General features: G+C 36.0%; 2 protein-coding genes across 21 annotated transcripts in view; one reads left to right on the forward strand and one right to left on the reverse strand.

The window, feature by feature from the left end:
- LOC141446838 (uncharacterized) overlaps positions 1 to 20686 on the reverse strand; it is a 366903-nt gene that overhangs the window by 139372 nt on the left and 206845 nt on the right. For all 20 annotated transcript variants that reach the window (XM_074113692.1, XM_074113691.1, XM_074113680.1 and 17 more), the window contains exon 6: positions 18620 to 18648. The gene's annotated coding sequence lies outside the window, so the exon portion shown is untranslated. The remainder of the gene's footprint in view (positions 1 to 18619; positions 18649 to 20686) is intronic.
- On the forward strand, positions 212 to 6259 carry LOC141446540 (uncharacterized). The gene is made up of 2 exons (XM_074113091.1): positions 212 to 781; positions 5868 to 6259. The coding sequence occupies exons 1-2, from the start codon at positions 349 to 351 to the stop codon at positions 6158 to 6160; spliced, it is 726 nt and encodes a 241-aa protein (XP_073969192.1). The 5' UTR covers positions 212 to 348; the 3' UTR covers positions 6161 to 6259.

Raw genomic sequence — 20686 nt, forward strand, 5'->3', positions numbered from 1 at the left:
AATTTTGCACAAACAATAGAGAATATCTTTTCTTTTCACTACAATATTGGAAAGCTATTTTATACCCCCACTCTAATATTTGTTACATTTTCCACTATTCGTTGCGTTTGTGTGTGTGTGTGTGTGTGCGAAAGAGAACGACAGAGACATTCCACAAGGTCCACAACAACGGAAGTAGTTCACTAAACATGGGACAGTAGTGGGAGAAGATTTGGCGGGAGCATATATAAAGTTAGCGGCAAAACGCTTTTTGTTATCATTATTTCTTTGATAAAACTAGCTTGTATAGTTTCGGGCTTATTTTCTCTATTTTAGTTTTTTTTTTATTTTATCATTAAGTTGGTAACAATGAAACAGTTCCAAGTAATAAAAATAGTGTGTTTTACAGCGCTAGTGTTAATTAACAGCGTTTACGCTGAAGATGAACTTAAATTGATTTATAGAGTTTTCGACGAATGTACCAATAACGGTGTGGATACTAGTACGTGTCTTAAATTGAAATTACTCTCAGCAATGGAACGAGCATCAAGATCCAGAGATCTGGAGATTATGGATGGGATCCATCTGGTCGGTGAAGAAAGGAAAATCGATGCTGCTGAACAGACTCCCTACATGGAAAACGAGATCGAAGCGAATCTACCACGTTCATTGGACGACCGAGAGAAGGCTTTGGACAATATGATTGTGAATAAAGCGACCAATTTTATTGAAACCAGAGCCGTGCAGTTCAAGTTGGCAAGCCTGAGTGATATTCCGAGAAGTTTGGTCGGTGAAGAGGAAGGTATAGTAATGCTTTGTTTAATTACTTTCTCTTACTAGCTAAGATCGATAAGCTAAGTATCGATATTTTGACCAATTTTCGATTTAGAGGTTTTACCGGAAATATCACTTTTAAATAACAATTTTTCCCCCTAAATTTCGTATGTCGATAAAATGTTCAGCGTAAAGTATGCCCGAGACAAAAGGAGTATCGTTTAGAGCAAAGATCGCGATTTTACGAAGGGACATCGTTTGCAAATGGCTTAATGATATGCTGCTTACCTAAAAAGAGATCTATTGTCTTAAACTCACATGACTTCCTATTAAATTTAGACATTTGATGAACGTTAACATAATAGTTATTCGTAACAGTAACTTAAAAGTGAAAAATAAACTCAAACTTCTGCTCTCTGAAAGTTTCAAGTTGATTTTTGGAATAGGAGTTCACATAGGAAGCAAAGAACTGAGTTTGTTAACAAAAATCAGTCCACCGGAACTGAATAGATTTTCCAGTTTTTGGGTGTTTCACTCAAAAACAGTTCCTACAATTATTTTTTTTTTTTTTTTGAACTCAACTGCCTATTGGCTGTAAGAAAATACAATTGCATACAATAAATGAACAAAATAAATTCGAAAGAATTGAATAAGGGCCGCCCAACGACGACCATCATGAGTCGGCTAACTCAGGATACCTATGAAGTGAATACAAAGGATTCCCTTTTCCATAAGATGATCTCGAGACGCATCAGCTTCCGGGGAGGATTCGAGGGAAGTATAGTTTGGAACAGCTTGCGTATGAGCGGGTAGAAGTGTTCCGGGACAGTTTCGAATGAAATTTGGTAAAACAGGATTTGGCTAGCTTAAGTACATTAGGGATTTTTTAGGCCAATTTGAACAATGTGTGGGATTTTCGATTGGTGAGGATTATATACGGTTAAGACTATAGCGCTTTGCTCAAGACCAGTAATATCCAAATTGGAACTTTGCAGCAATGTCTAATTTCTTTTGTTTCGTTAAAAGTTCATCTGGATTGCTTATTAAACTTAAACTTAAACTTGTTGAGTAGTCAAACTTAAACTTGTTGAGTAGTCAAACTTAAACGCTTCGTGTCGGTTATCGCAGCTTAACATGTTTTAACAGGTCAATTTTTTTTCATACTTGGTTTATTAAATACAAAAACATTTTTATTTATTATAATGTATGCATAACCTTTTAAAGAATGCAGAAAATGCTTTCTGAAAGTGAGTTTCCCGCAATAGTGTTATTCAATTGCATATATATATATATCTAACTAAATAATGCAATATTCGCTTTATGGCCGAAAGATTTCAATTTTAAAAGAAAATTGGTTCAGAGAGGAAATGCCATTTTTGTAAAGAATAAAATCAATAGTGATCGCACCAGAGAATTTTGACACAAAAGACGGCTTCAAAAAGCAATTTATTTGGTATTATTTATTCCCTGTACATGATGCATAAACGCGCAGCCTCTTTGTTTCCAATTGAGGCTGATCTTGAATGAGCGCCATTCACTGTTCCAAAAAAGATAACATATAATAACTTTATTTATATAATATAATCTATTAGTTGCTATTAAAATAGTTTAATTAATTTTTTTTTTAAACCAAAAACTATTAAAAATAGTTTTGTAAAGACTGATGAAAAGAATTCCAAGTGAGACGTACACACAATTGCTCTACTATAGTTTCACCGTCTATTCTTGGAGATGGAAAATCACAATTTACACGCCATCATTGTCGTTTAACAGGAGAATGGATCGACTGTTCACCACATTTACGTGTAATAGCCAAAATATAATAATAATATAAAAAAGAAAATAATAATAAAGTAACAAAAAACTCTATAATAATGAACATAAAAGTAGTTCTAATGGCGTTCTCATAGAGCTCTTTATTTTGCGAAGAATACTAGGCGATAATTTTGATCACTTACAGCGTTAAGAAAGATATAATTTTTAAGATCGGAGATACTATTGTTGGAGTACAGTCGTCTATGTACGGAAAAACGAGCCTTGATTTCCCTTTAATCGGTCCACAGTAGTGAATATGGTTTCTAGTAAGGTAATAGACCGGAAACACGTTTTTTATTCAATATATAATTAATTATGGGCGCTTTGGTTTATAGTTCGTTGTTTTTGAACTTTGGCCATCCAAAGTTCTTTACCTATTAGTGGTGGGGACAACTGAACCCATGACCACAATCCTAGGCGATTTCTAGGCGCCATCTTAACTCCTAGGAAGTCCTCTTCACCAATGATTAGGATCACTTCCTGCCTTTTCGCTAAGGGAGAACCTAATTTACATTTATACCAAATATCGTCGCTTTTTTAAACCGATTAAAGGTTGTTATCGGCAGTCTTATGACAATCTAATCATTTTTGATTAGTATATCATAAAGTTTCGAATAACACTGGTTTCCTTCATCTAAGAGTTTCTTCGGGAATGGTTCTACGTTGAAACCGTGCAGACTCAGTCGGTACATATCCTCCCATCATTTAATCACCTTTGAATTATAGTACGTTTAATTCTTTTGTTAACCGAATTATTTCGTCAAAAGTAGTGAATATGGCTTCTAGTTAGATATTAGACCGGAAACACGTTTTTTATTCAATATATAATTCTGTGGCTTGGTGCAAGAAGTGCCAGTGTCAAAAAAAGGATTACGAGTGTACATCCTCTTTGGTTTACCTGGAGAGGGGGAAATATTGATGCTAAATTTTGACATTGGCACTAGTACGTCAGTTACTATTTTGTAATTGACTTTGACACTTCTTGCAAGAAAAATTTGGATGGTTAATATATCAAAACAGATTTTTACCAAAATCTGACGTTGGCCCTTCTTGCACCAAGCCACGGAAATAATTATGGGCGCTTTGGCTTATAGTTAATTATTTTAAGAGGGGAGTGGAGAAGGAAATGCGTAATTTGTTTTAAATGAAATTAATAATAATAGTGTAATCAATGTTTAATAAAGCTTCTGTTCGTTGTTATCACACTATTTGACTCGCGAAAACGAAGTCAAAGTTCACTTACACAAAACACTTGTGATTCAATCTCTGACGATGGATGAAAATTAGTAACAGTCATCTCAAACAATAAAAAAAAAAAAAAAAAAAAAAAAAAAAAATTAGTGGCAATGATGTCTGCCATAGTTGTCAATTTCCACATATAAACTGATATTAGAACTAAATACTAACTGACAAACTTACAGGTGGAATTGGAGGGGGAAGAATCTAGCAAATAAGGGGAATAAATTGGACAAAACAGGGAATTTCAAGGTTTTTACAGAATATTTTCTTTTTTCCAAACAAACGTCAATGGTTACCAGTACTTTTTTGTTCAACTAATTATTTTGTACGATTCTAAGATGCAAAAAAAATAAGCAATATAAATAATTAATCCTAACGGGCATTTTTTACTGAGGCGTAAAAAAAGAAAAACTAATTATTTACTGAGTGTCCCACTCCGCACCGTACATTCTACTTAACTGGGTCCCACTGTCATTACGGAGTAGAAGAAATACCGTTCTAACTGGTATAACATCAAACAAAAAAATATATAATCACGCACATTTTTGCATGCGCTATTATTGACATTAAATAAGTAAATAGTAAAAATATAGTAATGTTATTCCTATGTATCGGGGGGGGGGCGCGCTCTTATTTCACTTATGAAGGAAATCTACTAAATAAAAGGAAAGGAAAATAGCAGACGTGGAAAAACTTCAACCAAATTTTCTCTTGCTACAATTCCTTAGATCAGTGATGGCGAACCTATGACCCGCGCAAGCTTTTTCACTGACCAACAATTGCTAGGCAACCATTTGTTTGTTTACGCGGGTTGATTTAGATTTTCTAATTGTGTGCGATAATTTTATATACTATCTGTATTTTTTTTCAATCTTGCATTGACACAAAAGCAATTTAAATGCTATCTATAACCTTTAGTTTGATCATTACAGTTCTAAAACGCAAATGACGACAAATGCTTTTGTAGCCTATTTGAAATAAAGCAAAAGTGTTTACAAAATATCAAATAAAATGTATAATTTTACTCATATTTTGTTTGTTAAAAAAAAAAAATCGACAACCCAAAGCAAATAACCATATTTAGATTTTTCTTCAGATAAAACCACACTTTTGTAACGTTTTGTTCAGTTATGTTTGTAAAAAGAGACTACCATAGCACTTGTTTCGTCCCGTTTTACCCCGTTAAGCCAACTGAATTTTAAAGATGTTTAGTTTTGAAAATATTCAGTTTAAAATTTTTAAACTTAACTCTTGTGCAAATGGGCTTTTTTAGTGACCCAAGAGCTAGTACTAAAATTTGACCTATGTCCCAAAAAGGTTCGCCATCCCTGCCTTGGATCAAAGAGACGTCAAATACTTAAAAGGGAAGCCATACTTAAACTCTCAAATTATACTTAAAAAAAAAAAAAGCGTTGATAACTAGAAAAATTTACAACTTTAAAACAGGAACAATAGATCTAGGTTTATGTGAAAACTATTAACCATTTTATTGTCAGATCATTTCCACGGCTTACTAAAATAAATAACATAAAATAAATTCTCTCCTTAAATTTTACTACAGAGGACTAATTACATTTTGTTGTCGTGACAAGGTAAATGTAATTAACACTTGTCCAGTTTGTAGAAAACACGCACCTTAACGGACAACTCGTTCAAAACGTTTTTAAAGTGCTTAAAACATTTTTTGAAAACAACTCATTTAGAACATAATTTAAGAAGGCTTATCTTAAAAAAATATCGACTTCCTGTGAGTATTAAGCAGACAGTGAGACGATATAATGTTTTATAGTGTGTTGCGAAGTTCCAAGTTTCTCGAAAACAGCTGAACTGAAAGTACCCTTTTACTGAATGGATTTTCCGATTTTCTTTTTATAGAAAATGGCTCCCAAGGTTTAGGTTATGGTTGTTAGATCTTCTATAAAGATCAAGATGTGTTCATGTTTAGGGTAAAGCCTTATTTTTACTATTAAGTGGAGCCGGCTAGAAGAGCAACAATATTTCTCTTTTTTTCCCTTCAAGTTACCCTTAAATAACAAATTTCCTTTTGCTTTTGTTGACAGGCCGAGGACGTAGAAGAAGAATCGCTGGACTGGTCTTTCTAATGATGATGATGGTGGCCGGCACCTTGATCCCACTGAAACTTGGCGCTTTAGCCTTGCTGGCCGGCAAAGCGTTGATCATCAGCAAACTGGCATTGGCCCTGGCAGCCATCGTCGGCCTGAAGAAGCTAATCAGTGGAGGCCACGAGGAACATGAATCCTCTTACCAAGTGGTCCAAGTACCTCACGCCCATCACAAACGATCCGTACCGTCCAGTCTGCCCTACAGAGCACACATTCCCGCCACCAATTGAATGCCATCAAGTTCTTTACGGAAATTTCCATGTAAATAGTGTTCCTCAAATTATTTATTTTTGTTTAAAAAAAAAGAATGTAGAAACTACGATGGCCAAATAATAATTATTTATTTATTTATTTATAAATAAATTTTTTTGTTCAATAAAATATTTTTTTGTTTCAATTTGTCCCTCTAAAAATCTAAATAGTTTATTAAATGCTGCATCAAAATGAATCAATCAATTGAAACCGGAAACGTCTACTGGATGCTGAATGTTGGAGGCAACATTATCTATTAAAGATGAATTTACCTTAAGCTTTGAAGCTATATTTCAGTTAAATGGCTTATATTTTAGAGAAATAAAAGCTTTAAATATTAGAACAGATTCAGTTATTAAATTTAATCCAACAAGCGATATGTCAGGACACGGCTGGCGAACATACTTTATTATGAGACCAGTAAAGCTAATATGTGTGTATTGTGGTACTGGGTTCGATTCCCTTCGGTCTTAGGCCTTGGATTTTATTTAATGGTTAATAAAAGAAATTTACAGTAAAGAGGCGCCACGATAGCCGAGAGGTTAGAGGCTATGTTTACTAGTCGCCTCCGTCCACGACACCTGATTGGTAGTTGGACGTTAAGCCCCGCCAGGAAATTAGGCGATTAATACATACTTTATTATAAATTCTTCATACAAGCCATTAAATAAAATCCAACGCCTAGACTGAGAGTTGATATTTGATCCTGTCTAATAATAATAATAATAATAATAGTAACACGCGGAGGTCCCGGGTTCGAATCCAGCAGCTGACCCTTAGATTTTCTCTTCCTAGGAGCTTCTTACAGCTCACTGTCCGGTGATGGACAGTGTTGTCTGTAACGAGAGAACACTGTCCGGAGGCCGGCAGTGCACTGGAAAAAGCTCCGGGCGCTAATGACCTCAGCTGTTGATGCGCCAAAAAAAAAAAAAAAAAAAAATAGTAACAATATTATCTGGGGCGAAGGAAATTTAAGCAAAGTATTTCCCTCCTATTAACAGTGAATCAGATAGATTAGATGGAGAGGTTAATTATTTATCTTGAGCGGTTAGCCCTTCATTAAGTGGTCCACCCAAAACATACAAGAAAAGAGAGAATGGTGCCAACATATCCAGCAACTCTCTCCCCTCCGTCGTCTGGAGTCGATGGCCAAAGGGTTGAAGGAGGGAAGATGTGCTCCAGTGTCCCTCGGCTCCATACTGCTTCCCGATGGAAGCTGTAAAGGATGTAACGAGGGAAGAGGAGGTGCCATCCGAGCAAGAGAGGTTTTTATGTGACGGGACGGAGCTAAAGACTCAGCTGTCGATGCGCCGGAAAAAAAAATTATAATAATAATAGTAGTATTAATAATTATAATGATAATAATAATAATAAACAATATTAATATTAATAACAAAGTTGCATTATTTACATATAACTACAAACAATCTCAAATATCAGAGTTTTAGAATTACTATAGCAATAAGTCAACCATTGCACTGGGCAACAAGAAAACCTCTGTAAGTGGACGCCGCCCTTACATACCTACAAAGTCTATCCCAATCCTTCCCGTTTAAATAAACTTTTAGCTCTTCTATAGAGAGTTGAGCCTTCCCAAAATACCTCACCCTACACTCCGCAAGAATTGGATACACAGCCAGAAAATGGCTAGAGGAGGGTCCGGATATGTTCATGTACACCTTTATATTAATGTCCTAATGGACAGAAATAGGAACCTTGTGGGTCTAGGACTTCTTGTAAACAGTAAATTTTTGAGGCCCCTTCATTTTGTTTACAGTTCCATTAAAATATTTAGTTATAAATATTTACTAGTTTTATAATAAAAAATAAAAATAAGAATTTTTTCGCCCAAAAATAATCTAAGAATTGCTGTTGGTTTATTCCCATTTCCGTGCGTTCCGTAGGTAGAGCTCTTGTCAGGAACGAATTTCCATTTTATGAGTTCACAACAAACTCAAAGGAATAGTCTCTAAAATTACGAATAATCAAACAAAGCAAGGTCGCAAGCAGTCGCTCGTAATTGCTTCTTCCATTGACAAGAACCCATAGATGTTACAAAATAGAATTATGCTAAAAGAATCAGGAGAAGAAGCGTTTAAAAAATTTAGTAAGTGTTGTGATTACGTGGCAGTCATATCCTTTACTAAGAAACTGTGAAGGAAAAGTATTCTGCCAATTATGCTGAGCTAAGAATAATCTAAACGCCGAATAGAAGCACAATAAGACAGATCATAAACGAACCAATAGTAGGATTACTCTAGAGGGAAAAAGAATATCATGACTACAAACAATTAAGGCCATTTCGAATGAAACATAATGAAGTAGTCCCAAAGATATAGAAACCTAATTAGGAGGAGTCGTGGACGGAGGCGACTAACAAACATATTTTACTATAAATTTCTCATAATTAACTAGTCCAGGGGAATCGAACTCACTAAACCAACAATACATCTTAGCTTTGCGGGTCTAGTATCTTAACCGCTCGGCTACTGTGGTGCCTCACGTCCTACTATGTATACGTTTTAACTTTGGATTCGCTATTGTAGATATATAATTATTTTAAATATTTTCAAATAAAAACACCATGTATGAATTAATTTCATTTTTCCAACGAGTACTGTGTAACCAAGATTTATACACCAGAGACATAAGACCACTAACTACCTCTAGTGTTTGTTTCATTAAAAAAAATAGGCCTAATCACAGGCGACATCTATCTATCACACGAAAAAACTGAAGAATTGCTGGAGAAATGTACAACATACGTTAGTTGGTTGGAGCTGGAGTCCAGAGATGGAGTTAGTGTGCACATGTGAAAGAACTCTAACGGTAAAAGTTGCAAAAAAAAAAAAAACGGACGTTATATAGGATACGTGTTTCTGCTTTAATCCAATACTGCATTCGAGAATTGTGAGTTCAATTGGTAAACTGAAAATGTCCAATATTTTCCTAGATGTAACGCATTCTGTCCTATATTTATACTTGAGGATCTAAAAGTTCTATGTTGTTTTCCTAAGGTATTTGGGTACAGGAAATTTAAGTATTTGTCAAGGCTTCTAGTTATGTATGTATGTACGTTCTTCCGTCTGAGACCTGAAATTAATTTTTGGCCAGCTCTGGTGCTGCAGTAGGATGGGGTATCTCCTACTTCTGTGTGATGTAAGTCTTGGCAGAGAATCTTAGAGTAGATTTGTACCTTATAAAGAGATTGTGGTTACCAATCAAATCTATTGCATGCTAAAAGATCTATTGTGGCTTATAAGTGTTAGTGCATAAATGTAAACGTCTGTAAACGTTTTGAATATGAAAGTTAGTGGATGTTGTTTGGGATAACGAGCGCTCGGGATCATCTGGAGGTTCAGGGAATACGTCAACAGACTTTTGCAAAAAAACTTTGTGGATGTTTAGGGTGTTACTGTAAGTGCTGTTTCTGTTGTTAGGTTGTGATACCCGCAGGGTCGCCAAGATCCCTGAAGAAGTGGCTAGTCTACTTCTCCCTGAACGGGAGAATCTTTTAATAACAGATAGTTGTGTTCATCTTTAACAAAAAATAATCCTACACAGGAAAAAACATTTTATCGCTTCTCTTGGTGTCCGCATTTTCTTGAAAATTGAAGAAAGTTACTGGAAGCTTAGACTTCTTACATCTAGTGGTGTTATTAGTGGGTAGCGTACGCTGGCCTACGTAATCCAAAGTCTGCCAGCAAGAGAAGATTCTAAATATGATCAAGGCTCTTTGCTGTATATGTTAAGTCCTCCAATACTCTTCTCAGCATAGAGGCTCTACTCTCCTTATCTCCACAACTAGAAGTGAGTATTTCCTGTGACGGGGTATGTATGTCTGTTCATCAGATGTATCTGAAGATTGCCTCTGGGCACATTTTAATTTAAGCACTCCCCACCCACACTTTTTAACAACCACTGCAGACCTTCCAGTAATAGTCTTGTTAGAGCACCTCCCTCTCTATAATTCAGCTCAGGAAATGATGAATTCATGACTCATCATTTAAGAAATAGATATTTATCCCAATGAATTAAGACAAATCATGACAACTTCAATCATTTATTTTACAAGTGAAATTCTAAAAGGACAAGATTACGTTACTTTCACTTAAAAGCAATAAATTAATTGGGAGAGCCAAATAGCGGATATGAACGTAACTCTGTGGTGAAAATGATGAGTTTTTATTGCTCTTTGGATGTTATTTTCACTTGCTGATTTAGTTCAGGAAGTTACTCTACGATTCTTGCTACACAGCCTAGTCCACTGAATTCAATATTTCAGTACAAAATAAACGGTTTAAACATTCGCCTCATTTTATTTTTTAAATTAAGTCATTCGCAACTGCATTAGAGATATATCTGCTATCGGTACGTCAAATAAGCATGATTTGAAAATGTTAAAATTAAAAGAAAAATGCATTTTTGGTTAAAACTTTTATGGAAAATTGTTGTACGAGGTGCATTCAAGTTATAACGCCTCCGAATTTTTTTCTCAAACTGTTTCCAGATAAAAACATGCGGTTTGTTTTAAAATAAGCAGGCACTCTTTGTTAATGCGTGACAGAGTTGGCAGCACTGTACGGCACACAGAACCCTAGCCGCAGCGTCGAGAGTAAGGACTGTTTTTTATACTAAAAATGGCGACGTTTTCATTACTCGATCAGCGTGTAATCTTCCGATTTCTCCATTTGCGTGGTGTGACACCAATTGAAATTCATCGCCAGTTGAGTGAGAGATGTGGTGATGGTGCAATGGATGTGTCAAATGTGCGTTCCTGGGTGTGACAGTTTAAAGAAGGAAGAACGTCGTGTGTAAACAAACCAAGACAATCTCGGCCTCGCATCAGTCGGTCTGTTGACACGATCGACCGAATGGAAAAAGTTGTTACGGAGGATCGCCGAAAGAGTGTGCAACAGATCGCTTCCGAAGTTGGCATTTCCATGGGATCTGCGCACACAATCCTTCATGATGACCTGAAAATGCGAAAAGTGTCCTCCAGGTGGGTGCCACGAATGAAGACTTTAAAAAGATTACTCAAGCTCCCTACTCGCCTGATCTTGCTCCTAGCGACTTTTGGCTCTTTCCAACAATGAAAGACACTCTCCGTGGCCTCACATTCATCAGCCAGGCCGCTATTGCATCAGCGATTTTCCAGTGGTCAAAACAGACTACTAAAGGAGCGTTCGCAGCGGCCGTGGAAACATGGCGGCGACGTTGTGAAAAATGTGTGAGGCTACATGGAGATTACGTCGAGAAGTGACAAAAGTTTCAAATTTTCGGTGTGATTGGAAGAGTGAGAAAAAAAAATCGGAAGCGTTATAACTTGAATGCACCTCGTAAATCTACAAAGTTTTAAGAAAATAGTGGAAGCCAATTTGTGATTTGGAAATCTCCAAATCCACATAATAATGAAGTACTTCCGTTTTTAATTGTTAAAATACAGTCGTGTCACACAAACGAAAAGATAATTTTCGAATATCTTTTTTGATTTTTCGCTTTTAGATTAGACTTTTCACATAAATAGCCACAAACACACACTCACACAAGGGGCATTTTCTGTAAAACCTCAAGTGTTTCCGGCAGAAACTCAATTGGAGGAAAATTGGACTGGGTCATTACATTGACCTTTAGCCAAGTCTAAAGAGTGAGTAAAAATGAAAGTTTATGACGTAATGTTGATAAATTTTTTTTTTTTTGGAACAGAAAAAAAGAAAAAATACAACTAAAAAGAAAATAATGTAAACAAAAAAAACGTAAGTATATAAAAATATAGTTTAGTAATCATGGGGGAAAAAAATGAAGGTTATGATTCAGGCAGCAGTGGCTAACTGACAGACTGACATAGTGACTAGATATTGTGTTTACGGTCATCTGTGAGAGAAGATGTAAAACCAGAAAGGAGTATAACCTGACTAGGCGCAACAGTAGATAGTTGGTTGGGGAGGAGAAAGTCCAAGATGGAAGTTCTCACCACAATACATACACAAAGAAGTGTATAAATACGAACTCTTTCACATTCAAGATCTCCACAACGTGTATATTAAGTGGTGCACAAGAACTAATACATGCACATGAACAAAATATTATGTTGTACATATATACTATCTATTTCACTTGAACAAAACGTTTTTTTTTTTTAACACACAGAAAACTGCTATTATTATCTAGTAATTTGCTAGTTAGTAAAAGATGTAAACTGTCGTAATAGTTTTGTTAGTTACAAGAAACATGTTAGTTCACAAATAGTCTCAATTTTAAACTATTTTTACTTTCACCAATCTGTGTAGTCTAATAATTATGTCACCATTTTTAAAAAACTTAGCTACTGCGATTCCCAAAGTTCAAATTACGATTCCCTTTGCTCTATTCTCTTCTGAAGGCTACGCTGTGTCACGAAGAGGTGGCAGGTTTACTGGTCTGGGATGCCTGTTCCCTAGTTTTCGAGCCATCGTAACTTTTAGACGGACAATATACTTCTCGGGCGGTTCCGTCGAGCTGCACACGTTTTAGTGTTACTGTAGCCATTCAGGGTGTTCACAAAGTGGCTGAGTAAGTCTCTGATAGTGACGTAAAGAGAAGAATCAGTCTCTTTCCTAAATCCTGATTCAATCGGGAGCTCCTAGTCTCGGCTGCCTGCTACCGAAATTAAGCAATCAATGGATTTGGTGGCTCCCACCTTTAGAGCTTACAATCAACATTCAAATTGAACCCTCCAGTTCTAGAAGTTCTCTTAGTTTCACGGAAGATTTCAATTTCGTGAATTCACCTGTTGCGTTCCGTGAAAAAAAAAAAAAAATTGCAATAATAAAAATAACAGTTATTTTATTTTTTAAATTATGTTATTTAAAGACGCCCCAAAAGCAGGTAGAGGGGAGTATCGGTCATCTAGCTGACGTCACATTAACCGTCAGGTATCATTTGAATAAACATTGCTTTCTAGCAAGACTGCATACTATTTTATGTATGTCATACTTTTCTTCAAGTTCAATGAAACCAATAGAACAGCAATAATTTTACAATAACGGAACACGTTTCACTTGATATTTTCTTGCGGAACACTTTACAAACATTTGAAATACTACGAATTAAAATCTTGCATAGAAATAGTCACTTAAAATATTGCAGTTTCTACCACTTATAGAGCTAACATTTCTCTACGATTCGGTAAATAATTCATTGAAATCTGACCAATATGAAATGAGTTATAAACGTTTAAATTTTAAAAATATAACCGTCTGAATCTTATTACCTATTGTCACTAGAATATTGCAAATTATCCGAGTTATGTTACTAACTTTTCTCTACAATTCGGTAAAGAATTCATTAAAAATCTTATAAATACGAAAAGAGATATTAACGTTTGAAATTCTAATGAATATGAAAACTAACATAGATGCATCCAAAATTTACGCTTTCTTAAAACATTGCAATTTACATAAGTTATAAAGCTAACTTTTCTCTACAATTCGGTAAAGAATTCATTGAAATCTGATCATTACAAAATGAGATATAATCGTTTAAAATTTAAACGAATTTGAAACAATTTAATTGAATTTGAATTTGTGCCTTATTTTTGGAAACCCAATATTGTATTGACCTAAGATTCGAAGAATATTTCTCTACGCTTTCTGTTTTGCAATTTTCTGTTTCTGTCTCTAGTGGGAAGAATTACTGTACAGCTTTTAGAAGTTATCCTGTTAAAACGAAGGAGTAGCTGTACTTGATCGATGTACGTATTACCCGGCGTATTACTCTAATATATCAGTGATAAGACCTTGTTTTGAAAGAGAAAGATCAGGTTATCATTTCGTGAAGAGATAAGCCATCCATCCAATGGAAGCTGCCAAGTCTAACCAATCAAAAGAGAACTCGGAGCAATTGCTTTAACTACTATTGGATTAACCAATTGTTTTTGTTCAGGCAGTTGAGAAAAACGGGTCATTTTTTTCCATTAGTTCATGATACATAAACACGTGCAAGAAGCTCCAAAGCTGAAAATTGAGATAACCAGAGCGATTAACCTGTCATGGAGAAAAATCAGCTAATGATGCTTAAAAAAAACATCCATTTCATCAGTTAACAAGGTTATCATCGTTTTTACCTTCAAACAATTTGGCCACTTAACTAGAAAATAACAACGAACACAGACACACACACACAAATCACCGTTTAGTCTCCCTAACCCCGCCTCCCCCCCTAAAAAAAGATGTTACACGTGATTTAGAAGAAAGAAAAAAGAAGTCACGTGACAGATTTCCTTTTTCTGACACAAGAATGCAATTATGAATGAATGGGATCTTGTTAGGAGGAAAAGAATTAGGCATTTTCTTTTCTTACGTATTCCTGTCAGTCTGTGAAAATGCTTCTCTAGTTCTTTTCCGTGACAAAAAAAAAAAAAGAATAAAATGAAAGTTATTATTTTTTTTACTTTTCTTTATGACGTTTTATTAAAAAATAAAAGCTAGTTTTCACTGTTAAAGAAATAGTTTAAACGTGAAAATCTTCCTCAACTTTATTTTATTCTAAAATCGCTTAGTAACATCCAAAGTTCTCTCAAAATTGGCCTAAAATTTTGGCATGATGGCCTAATCTATAAGATGATCCAGAATGACTTCCCTAAATACTTAATTTACTTTGTCAAAAGCTATTTGACTAGCAGGAAATTTTGCGTAGCAGTTGATGATGCTACTTCTAACCTCAGGCCAATTTTAGCCGGTGTGCCGCAAGGTTCGGTCCTTGGACCAACTCTCTTTAACATTTTTATTAATGATTTAACCAAAATTAAACTTAAAGCCAGTAGTGCGTTGTTTGCCGATGACACTTCCTTTTTCATATCCTCCTTCAGAATTGACACTATAGCCAATCATTTGTCAATAGCTCTTGCTAAAAGTTTCAAGTACTTTAAAAAGTGGAGAATCAAACCTAACCACACTAAAACGGAGCTAATTCTATTCTCTCGAAGAAGACCCACAATCAACCATACTGTTACAGTAAATGGAGTCTCTCTACCATGGCGAAAAGAAGTTAAATACTTAGGATTAACTTTAGACTCAAAACTAACGTACACAAAGCATGTGAATAATGTATGTAATAAGGCGCTAGGCGTTATGTGCAGTCTGTTCTCCTTGCTTAATAGACACTCATCCTTGGACTTCAAAAATAAAAAATTAATATACTATCTCTACATTCGACCTATACTCCTCTATGCAGCCCCTGTCTGGTCTCAAACTTGCATAACCAATCATAATAAAATACAGAGAGTGCAAAACAAATGCCTGAGATTGATTGGTTCATTTCCCAGATGGACGCCCATAGACTACATGCACGCAGTAATTGACGTTCCTAGCATCTCCACTACTGTTTACTGTCTTTTAGAAAAATTCGTCTCCACTTGTTACAATAGTCCGTACCCACACATAGTAGCCATTGTTAATTACAATATAAACTCTCTCAGTTATAAAAAATATAAATATAAACGCTTAAAGCTTTTTTTTTGTAACACCCACCTGTACATCAAGCTAAGGTTTTTTTTAAAATTTTTCCCTTAATATGTAAATATGTTCCTTTAAACTGAACTAAATAATTTGATGGGTGTATATAGGCGCTAAGCTTGAAACCTCAATTTCATTTCAAATTTGTGTACATATTTAAAGTTTTGTAAATAAATATTATTATTATTATGGCCTAAAATGTTATTTTTTATAGAAAATTTATTATAATAAAAGTTACAGCTGATTGTACTTATTATTTTATTATTATTTTTCCATATATTTGGAAAAATTTATAGAAACTCTAAGGAGCCATGAAGTGGAAAAGAAAAACATGGATTTCCCGGTTAAGGGAGTTTTTCACTAAAGGTTCTGCTGCAGTTCTCTTTCGGTCCATAACGATCTACCATCCCCCACTTCGTTTGAGATCTATCTCTTCTACCAGAGTAGAAATGCAGACATTTCCTCTCTCATACTTTAGATTAGCTCACTCAGTATCCGCTTCAATTGAAGACCCTCTCTTCCTTCAGAACTACCTCTTCCCTGGTCTGGAAGTGTAAAAAGGCTCTAGATCAACTGGCTCGGCTCAATAAAGTCCGACTTGAGTGGGTGCCGGGCAATGTGGGGATTGAGGGGAATAAAATAGCTGATCAGTTGGCCAGGAATGGAGCTAGTACTCCCTTCATTTGCCCAGAACCAGTCCTGGGGATCACTAGGGGTGCAGTTCGTGAGGCTCTCAGAGACTGGCTCAGAAGGGAACATGAAAAGAACTGGGTGATGCTTCCTGGGGTCAAACATGGCAAGAGTGTCACCAGCCCTTGCTGTGTAAACAAAGAACCAAAGAGACTCTAGGCTTGGACAGAAATCAGATTACTCTGGTTACAGTCCTATTCACGGGGCATGTAGGTTCAGAAAGCACCTGCACAAGGTGGGGCTTATCAGCTCGGAACCGTTATGCAGGTTGTGCCAGGAAGAGGAAGAAACAGCCTCTCAACTGTTATTCGATTGCTTTGCAATGAAATTGTGCTATGAAATCTTTGGTACCTTGAGACCAGAGGAGATTGTAGCGCAGAAGGAACTGGTAGGGAAAGCCCTCAACCTTCTTAGAAGGGGAGGTTTCATCTACTAAGGTTAAAGGGAAAGGCACAATAAGCCTCTGGTGGCTGCGGTGCCGTGGGGCATGGGTCCCGTCCCGTCGCGTAATGTTAATCTTAATTGCTATCTCTTGTCTTCTAAAATGGACCGACTCGAAAAAAAAAAATCCATCTCCATTACTTCAATCTTCATTTGGGCAGCTTCTTCATTCCTGGTCCCATCTGTGCGACCGAAAGTAGAATCCTGCTTTCTTAATACCCTATTTCTGGAATGTACCTCTTTTTCAGGACATCCTTTTGATAGATGAGGACTTTTTACTTGCCTGAACTCTTGATCTCCTATCTTCAGCTTTGAAGTGTCACAGATAATATACAATAAACATGACAAGGAAAAAAAATCAAAATAAAAAAACTAATGGAATGTCCTCTATCTATGGAAATAATTTCATAGTGCAAAGTTCAACGGGTCACGAAAACAATTCCTAGATCCTATAATTCTATGACGTCCATATTTTTTTTAAACAGTCATTATTGTGAAAGAGTCTTTCGATTATTTGTGTTTGGTTTTTTTTTTAGGAGGGGTGTACCCTCATTTATAAAAAGATGGCTTCTTAGAAAAAACAAAAACAAAAATATGACAGATTTCTTCGTTACCATGAGAACCATAATCAGCTGTTTACACACTCTCCTAACAATATAGGCGATTCATCTCATAAAAGGAAAATAAAGAAATCTAGTCAACAGAACCAGCTGACTTTCACTATTTGCAACTATTTTAATAAAAAATTATTAGTTGTTTTTTTTTAAATAAAAGAGCACTTAGCAAGAAATTAATTGTTTTAATAGCATCGATTACTTTCCACTATTTATTATCTTTGATTACCTGTTGGATTAAACAATTGAGATTTTATGTGTTCGCGTTGAAGATCTTAACAATCTCCATCCATTGGAAAGTGTCTGGGAAATCTCTTAACACTGGGATTCTTAACCCTTTTGTTTTTGTTTGTTGGATGGACGATAAGGAGGTTAAAACTTACAACAGGATGCACTGGAGTATCGAAATTTATGCGAATACAGATCCTTTATCAATATAGATCAGGGGTCCCCCAAACTACGGCCCGTGGGCCACATGCGGTCCACTGAGGACATTTATCCGGCCCCCTCCGCACTTCCGAAAGGGGCATCTCTTTCATTGGTGGTCAGTGAGAGGAACACTATATGTGGCAGTGCCGCAAAGCGCTGCGTCGCTCATGTACAGTACTACTTCCGATGACGCGCGGGATGCGCGCGTCACGGCTTCGAAAACAGTGTAAAATAACAGCCAGAAGCAGGAAGAAAGGCAAAGCACTATAACTAAACCGGACATTGACCATCTCATTAGCCAAAAAGCAGGTCCATAATTCCCACAGAAATACTGGGCAGTTTGTTGATTTAAATTTACTCGTTCTTTATTTGAAATATTCCATTTGTTCCCGTTTTGTTTTTTTACACTAAAATAGTTTGTTTTATAGTCCGGCTCTCCAACGGTCTGAGGAACAGTGAACTGGCCTCCTGTGTAAAACGTTTGGGGACCCCTGATCTAGATGGTTGTGAATGGAATTAAAATATTTAAATCTCAAGATGCAAATAAACTTCTTGTAGGAATGCTGGAATTTAGGATGTCTTTAAATTAAATATCCAACCGGAAGTTGGTTTTCGTCCTGAGCATAACAAGTTCATTCTTACTTAGATCAACATCTTGGGACAGTTTTTGTTTTCTTAACTAGGTAAGCACCCCGTATTCAAAACAAAGTATAGGATATCAATTAATAAAAAATATCATGAATAATAAAATTAAATATTTAAGTCTTACCTTAAACTAAATATCGTCGTATCTTCTTCCTGCAAAAAAAAAAACAAATTTATTAGTTCTCGGTTTTAAAAACAATAAATTTAAACAAAATTTGGTTAATCATTTAAAGCTTCCGTTATTCCGCTTAAAAAGCTAAAAATACAAAAAAATGTTCAGAAAAAAAAGAAGCGCTCTACTTCTAGCATAATTTGGCTAATATAACTCAAATTCTGTTAATTTTTCCATTTGTTATATTCAAATATTAGTAAAGACCCTCAACTTTAGATCCTTATACGCGAGGGGATTAAGTCTTCAGTCATGTTCTAAGCCAGGGGCTGGGTTGCTTTATGCGACAATGAAAAAAACTGGAAGACTGAAATAGATTTTTTTCCAGTATTAGAAGTCTCGAAAGACTGAACAGCAGTTTCTCTTATGAAATGTACACGTTAACTAAAGACTGCAGCATCTGATATGGAATATATTGATGTTACTTAATTATGACTCAATCATCAATCAGAAGTTTTATCTAAAAAAGGAAAATTCAATCTATTATAGAACAAGGAAATGGAAGTTATAATTTTATTTCCGGAACTTTTAATAAAAAAAAATGAAAAAAGAAAGACAAACTAATTTTTATTTTTAGACTGAAGAGGGCAGAAGATCCGGTGCGTGAAGATGGGGAACACACTTTCTATAAATTACGAGATTCGGCGGCGTTATCGATGTTTTCACTTGGCCAGGAGTAACTTTCTCGCGGGCGGCCCCGCGCCAGCTACTTAAACACAAAGGGCGGACATCCGGCTGATTTGTGGCTTGAAGACACGTCACCGGCCGGCTGGAAGAGAGACAGAGAGAGGGGGGCAAGAGAAAATCAACGACGTATTCAGCATTCCAATCTCATTCATACGCACCAAACCTCGCCCCATTCAGTACATTTCTTGTTTATTGATCTCTACAAAATGAGTCAGTTTGTTCAATATATATGTTATAGTCAAAATGTTAAGTTTCATCACATGCAATTCCACATTGGTCTTTGATATTTCCTACAGACTAGGCATTTTTAACAAAACTTTAGCTTCAACTTTTTTAGCAGTTGTGGAGAATCCCAGCTGCCTCCACCAAAACCCATCTAAACTTTGCCATCCAAAATGGGAAGCACCACTTAAGCTTCAGTTTCCCAACATTTCCTCCGAGACTGAGCCAGCAGGGAGGGGGCTAATTAATATTTAATGAGGCCATTAGGGATTCCACTAGCGCTTCACGCGTTTCCTTGGGTTTTCAGGAAGATGGTAGCTGTTAATGAGGAAATTGAGGAGGAGGTGTTGACCTAACTGGAAAAGCTCAGGTGGAATTTCCTCTATGGAAAGGAAAGGGATGTTGTCAATGTGTATTAGGGGTAATGCGGGAAAGGGAAGCCTTAGTTCCGCTCCGTGAGTCTAGATAGGTCGCCTACTAGATCAGTCCCTTTTAGAATAGAATAGAATAAAAAATAAATTTATTATTCTGGGACAATTGTCCCCTAAGAATAAAAACAGGTACAATTAGAGGCCTTAATAGTTTGGCCTGTGATTACACAGAAAATAAATAAATAAGTATTTACAAAAAGTGAAAATAAAAATAATAATAGAAATTAAGGAAATAAATTAAAACAACTAAAATTCCGGAGGAAGCTGGATAGAAAGGAGATAACTGAATAGACGGGATTTAAAGATAGAAAGGGTAGGAGCATGGCGGACAGATAATAATAAGGAGTTCCAGAGAGAGGTTGCACGTATTAGGAAGGACTTGTCAAAGGATGAGGTACGGTGTGAGGGAATATAGAGGTCAGATGAACGAGATCTAGTATTACGGGAATGGTTCGAGGATTTAAACTTAAAGAGTTGGAAAATATAGGATGGCCTTTGAGACTAGATGACTTGAAAAAGGAAAGTAGCCAAAAGATATTGGCGGCGATAGACAGGAAAAAGCCACTTCAACTCATCGTAGCAGTGCGAAATGCGGGAGTCTGTGGAAATGCTGAAAATAAATCTTATAAAGCAGTTCATGAGGCGCTTGAGCTTAGCACCAGAAAGACCGCCATACACTGAG

This window comes from Rhodnius prolixus, unplaced genomic scaffold (genome assembly GCF_049639745.1).
Source record: "Rhodnius prolixus isolate KJV_2025 unplaced genomic scaffold, Rpr scaffold_7, whole genome shotgun sequence".
Lineage (NCBI taxonomy): Eukaryota > Metazoa > Arthropoda > Insecta > Hemiptera > Reduviidae > Rhodnius > Rhodnius prolixus.